This window comes from Rousettus aegyptiacus, unplaced genomic scaffold (assembly GCF_014176215.1).
Source record: "Rousettus aegyptiacus isolate mRouAeg1 unplaced genomic scaffold, mRouAeg1.p scaffold_m13_p_12, whole genome shotgun sequence".
Classification (NCBI taxonomy): Eukaryota; Metazoa; Chordata; class Mammalia; order Chiroptera; family Pteropodidae; genus Rousettus; species Rousettus aegyptiacus.
In genome coordinates, this window is record NW_023416287.1 from 41,591,334 (window position 1) to 41,596,725 (window position 5,392).

Genomic DNA, 5,392 nt, shown 5'->3' on the forward strand with positions numbered 1-5,392 from the left:
AAGACCGAAGCTGACCTTGACTGACTTTGATTTTGACTGGCAATTCCCCAGTTACAAACACACACATATACTTTTAGTCTTGGACTCCTTGTTGGTGCCTAGTCTCTTGTGAGGAAAAGCAGACCTAAAGCATTATTTCTTTAGTCTCTAGGGAACCTGGATAATCACATCAGTCCCAGGGTCTGATCAGCTCAGCATACCTGGCTGAAACCTATGGTCTTGCAGAACCTTGCTGAGGGAGGCCCTGGGCTGTAAGGGTTCCATTTGAACCTTTCCTCTTGTCCAGCCCTTGCTCACTGACTTTTCAAATGCAGCAGCCCAGGACCCCTCCTCTTTCTTATCCAATTATCAGGAGCCACTACAGCCAAAGCCCTGGGTTTCCAGCCTCCCAAACTCCATCATCTGAAAAGGGGCAGCGCATTCCCCTGACATGCCTGCCGTGGCTCTGTGTGTCAGCTCTCGTCCCCTCTTCCTCCCTCCATCCAGAGCCAGCAGGATGAGGAGCTCTTCATAAAGTAACTGTCTAAACCCTTCAGGCACATCCCCAAAACAATGGACAACTCAAGGAGTAGCTATGTTACTTTTTATTGTGCAAAGTAGGAGCAAAACAGGTGCACCAGGGACGGGTACACCTGGAAAGCAATTAAAAGAAAGAAACAAGTTAGAGCCACTTAGCTGCTCAAGAAGCCTTCTCTACCTGTCTTCTGGAGCCAGCACACTGAGGGGACTCCACCGGGTTGGGGTCACCCACGTAAGGCTTAGGAGCTCTATGGGGTGGAGGGGCAGGGGTGCAAGTGAGAGGCAGTCAGGGTGGCCCAGCCTGTGACATGTCCTCTATGCATCCTGGCAGCTGGACTTCACCATGGAGCTCCTGCCCGTCCAGGGGACAGTGTATATTTGGAAAGAGCAGAGCGCCTTCTGCAAAAGGGAAGAGAGAGGGGTCGTCAGGTAGGGTTACAGTAAAAAAGGAAATTGTCCAACAGAGGATGGCAGATGTGCAGGTCAGCACTTGTGGTTGTTTGGTAGGACTCTCAGACGCTCTCCAACCCAGCCCCAGACCACTAACCAAGACTCAGCCATGCCCTCCCTATCACCCCTCCCATCACTCCAAGTCTAAGAGATGGCATCCTGCACCCCAAACCCCACAGGATTCTACACTATTGCGCCCCCAGCACAGCCCTTTAAGGAGCAGCCCATGCAAGGCCACACAGCCCCAGAGGGTGCGGGGCATGCCCCCAAGTTCCCTCCACCTCTAGTGGGCCAGCACTAAGACAGGTTCAGAGGGAAAGACCCAGATCTAAAACCCTCCTTAATGAGGCAGGCTGTGGGGGTTGGGGGATGACGAGAGGCTGAGAGCTTCCAAGAACCAGCGCTGCTGGTCACTGGAAAGTTTGATGTTTAGTGAGCAGGGCAGCACGGGAGGGTTTCTCCCCTTACAGGCCTCTAACTCCCTCTAATCTGTTCCAGCTGCTTCTTCCACAAAGCAGGCAATCCCCAAGCACATGGTGCCCCAATAACCCAGCTTAAACTATAAATTTAAATTAGGCACCCCCGCACATGCACCCTTAACCCCCACACGTACCTGACACCCACACAACCCACTCATACCACAGCACTCGCACGTGACACACTCCCACAGGGACACCCCCACACCTCTGGCCTGCATGCTCGGTCCCTGGCCCACATTAGGCACATACCTTCCTCAGGCGTGGCTGGTCATGGAAGGGACAGCTGGCCAAGTTTGGCTGGGACTTGGTACACGTGGTTCGACCGATCTCCACATCCAAGAAGTAGTTCATGCCAGCCACGACCTATGCATGTGAAGAGTATGACTGGCTTTCAACACCTGCCCATGTCACAAAAGCACAGTACACCTTCCTGCTTTTGCGCCTGGGGCCATCATCCACTGGCTGGCACCCAGGTGGTACTGAGCCAACTTCCGACTGGTGTCCAAGGTGCTGTGCCCTAGGCCCAACTTGCAACTTGTTTACACAGCAGCTCCAACAAGGTGCATCATGCAGCCTAGCAGGAAGAGAGGCAGGAAAACGGAAGGTGGAAGCCAGACGCCAAAACTCCATTCCCTGGCCCGGGAGCTGAAGGTGCAGCTCTGGGGAGCCAGCCAGGGTGTCAGCAAATCAACTGTGCCAGCGCCAGGATCTGGGGCAAGGACTAAGACAAAGTGACAGCTCTGCCTGAGTCTGGGTTAGATATGCCTCAGGAAGACTAATGTGATGATGACCTTGAGGCTACAGTCTGGTGGGTGGTGTGAGGCCATACTGACTCTCATTCCGTGTAACCAGGTTTACTCATCCCCTGAGTGGTAGGAAATGAGATGCTTTTTACTCTCTCTCATTCGCATACACATACACACACGGACAGGGATGTTTGAGGTCAATAAAAGATGCCTTTAAGAGTGCCTTGTGATGGGAACATATCTAAAGTGTGTCAAACATGTGTCCTTTCCATTTGAAATTACAGAAGTGAAGGCTGTCCTCACAGAGGCACTCCTGAGACACACCTAATGAGAACTCGGAGAATCTTAGGATGAGGGGCCTGGACCAGGCTCTAGAATCTGCCTGGTGGATCCCAATCGAGGCCCCTGATTCCTCTGGTATCCGTTTTCCAGAAGTGCCGAGCTAGTGTCATACTGGAGAGGCGCAGGCTCGTGGGGACCTGGTGAGCAGGGAGCGCGCGTCCCATCCAAAGGGACAGTGCCAGCTGACCGCTGCAGGAGAAATGGGTCTGATCTTGACTCATTGTCTGAAATTTCAAGAGAAGGTAGAAACGAGGCCTAAATACAGGCATGCAGCACCACACTTTGTCGCTGTGTGGCTATGGTCTGCTCTCCAATGTGAAGCAGGCCAGCTGGTCTAAATCCTGCCCTTCCTTCAGGGACAAGCGCAAAGCCCAGTAGTCTTTCCCAAAGCTCCCCGCTTCCCCTTCTGGACTTGATTGTCCTCCTTGTCTGGTCTGGCCAGAGCTTCAGGGTGGGCTGGTAGAGGCAGCGTCAGGTGTGGTCCTCTCTACCCCAGCAGGCACTCAACTACCTCTGGCTGCTGGTGGTGGACACCCATTCCAAGGTGCAGAATGAAACTTCACAGCCTAGAGCATGCTCCATGGATGTGACCTGCAGAGGGAAGCAACGCTCCGAGGGCCTTTCCTCTAGGATCTCTAGGCAGGTCTGGATTCTTGTGCGAGACCCTCTGCGTGGCATCTGCCTGGCCACAGGCCAGATCCTGGACTCCTGTGTTTGCTGACTGACACCTTCGGGGTGACTAGGGAAGCAGTGAGGGCCCTACCTCAGGGAGGATGTTCGGAGTGCCTGCTGGCCCCAGATACCACTGCACATGGAGGACGTGGAGGTTGGTTTAGAGGCACCTGCTGAGAGACTGGAAGAACATGTCTCTTCTGCACGACCTGAATCTCATCTTGAGGAAACCTCAGGCCAACCCAAACTGAGCACCAGTCTACACAACACTGGCTGGACTCTTCACAAATGCCAAGGCCATCAAACAGATAGGCTGCTGCAGGGGAAAGGAGGGTGCAGGACAGTGGCTGGAGCGTATGACCCTGGAGTGTTCTTGCCTATAAAGGATATTGGTGGGACAACGAAGGACATCTGAATAAGATCTGAGCATTAGATAAATGCGTCAGTGTTGTCTTGATTTTCAAAATTGCACTGTGATCATATAAGAAAATGCCCTTGTTTTTAGGAAATATATACTCCCTAATGGTTCAGAGAAATAAATGCACATACGTACCCATGCACACATGTGGGGTGGGGCGGGGAGGCGAGCAGACAAAGCAAACAGGACAAAATTTTAAGTTTGAGGAATCTGGATGAAGGATCTACAGGGATTCTATGTACTATTTTTACAACTGTCCTGTAAGTCTGAAATTATGTCAAAATGCAACGTTAAAAGGAAAAAACTGCTTACAGAATCATTCAGTGGGTGAAAGGGGCTAACTAGGTGTACGTTTTTTCCTTCGCATATGGCCCTTTAGTTCCCAGCTCACACTGAGCCCCCAGTCCCATTAGGCTGAGTGCGGGCTAGACAGGGCCCCTGACCCCAAGCCAAGTTCTTCTTGGAAGGCTGGTGCTTGAAAACAGAAACGAAGAGCAGGGTGGCAACCAGGAGTGCCCGGGACCCAGTGGCACTCCTGGTGACAAGTCCGCGAAGGGATGTGGGCGACAGGAAAGACCAGGGGAACTGCCGGGCTGAGAAACATGGGCGTGTCAGCGCCTAGGGCCCATCTGGAGAGCTTCCAGGGACTTGGAGGTTGATTCTCCAGCGAGTCCGGCAGGCAGCAGCGCGTCTGGCTACGTCACGGAATGCCACAGCCTCCCAGGCGCAGGTTCCGCCCTCCCGTGGTGCAGGCTCCCCCGTCGCGGTCGCGGTCGCCCTGCCTGCCCCGCTGCCCCGACCCCCGGTCCCAGGGACGCACCTGCTTGCGGGCACGCACCACCCGCATGGCGCGGCTGTGGAAGGCGTCGTTGCTCGCCTTGTTGTACTCGCTTAGGGCGAAGCTGAGTGCCTGCTGCACGCCCTCCTCGTTCACGTCCGCGTCCTCCAGGCCGCCCAGTAGGCGAGACTTGCTGGGGTTCGCGCTGGCCGCGGGGCTCACCGCCACAGCCAGGGCCAGAGCCAAAGTGGCCATCAGGAGCAGCGCGATTCGCGGGGATCTTGCCATGGTCGGCTCCGAGGGGACGCGAGGTGGAGCAATTTGAGAAGAGACGAGGGAAGCAAAGCAGACGCCTGGAGCAGCACTCACGGGCCTCGGCATTTATTCCCCAGGCGCGCCGGTCCTGCCTCCCTTCCCCTTGCCTCCTCCCCTGGCCCCTCCTCTTCCGCCCCGTCCCATTCCCCCACCCCCGCCTCACTTAGACCCGCCCATGCCCTGGGGCCCTATTCTTTTCCAGTCCTGTGGTCCAGCCTCTCCCGCCAGCCCTTTCCCACAACTCTTTGTTACCCACCCTCTCACCCAGCTCTACCCTCCCAGTCCCGGCCCTCCCGTTAAAAATCCCTCCCTTGCCCCCTACCTCCTTTCCTCATCGGAGTCTTGCTTCTCCTCCCAGTCCTGGCCCTCCTCATCAGTCTGGGTTTCTACCAGCCAACCCATTCCAGCTCCTCCCCACCAGGCCCAGACTTCCTGTAGTGTTTGCCCAAGCCCATGCTTACCCTGGTCTCAGAGGAGGTATCACCTCCCCCTCACCCCCCCTCCCACCTCCCTCCCCCCAAAACTTGTAACTTCTGAACTCTAAAGTCTTCTTTTATAAGGGAAAAAATTACTGTCTCGTCCTCTGAGCAGTTGATTGAATTCTAGGGATTTGCAGAGTAAGGTTAGGATTTCAAAGACTAGGGAAGACCCCATCTGCACCTTATACTGGAGA

General features: G+C 54.8%; 1 protein-coding gene across 1 annotated transcript; it reads right to left on the minus strand.

Moving 5' to 3' along the window:
* Window positions 1-569: 569 nt before the first annotated feature.
* On the minus strand, window positions 570-4,808 carry LOC118610012 (cystatin-C-like). Its single transcript, XM_036229759.1, has 3 exons — window positions 4,447-4,808; window positions 1,698-1,811; window positions 570-918 (listed from the first exon to the last, which is right to left on the minus strand). Exons 1-3 carry the CDS (start codon window positions 4,783-4,785, stop codon window positions 835-837), a joined length of 537 nt encoding a protein of 178 aa, XP_036085652.1. The 5' UTR covers window positions 4,786-4,808; the 3' UTR covers window positions 570-834.
* Window positions 4,809-5,392: the final 584 nt, after the last annotated feature.

What these genes read in the sequence shown, in the direction of transcription:
- LOC118610012 (XM_036229759.1), bottom strand. Translation starts at nt 4,785, where the DNA reads ATGCCGAGGCCCGTGAGTGCTGCTCCAGGCGTCTGCTTTGCTTCCCTC. An exon ending in TGGTGCGTGCCCGCAAGCAG is followed by an intron (nt 1,812 to 4,446) that starts GTGCGTCCCTGG and finishes TCACATGCATAG; the next exon opens with GTCGTGGCTGGCATGAACTA. An exon ending in ACCAGCCACGCCTGAGGAAG is followed by an intron (nt 919 to 1,697) that starts GTATGTGCCTAA and finishes TCCCTTTTGCAG; the next exon opens with AAGGCGCTCTGCTCTTTCCA.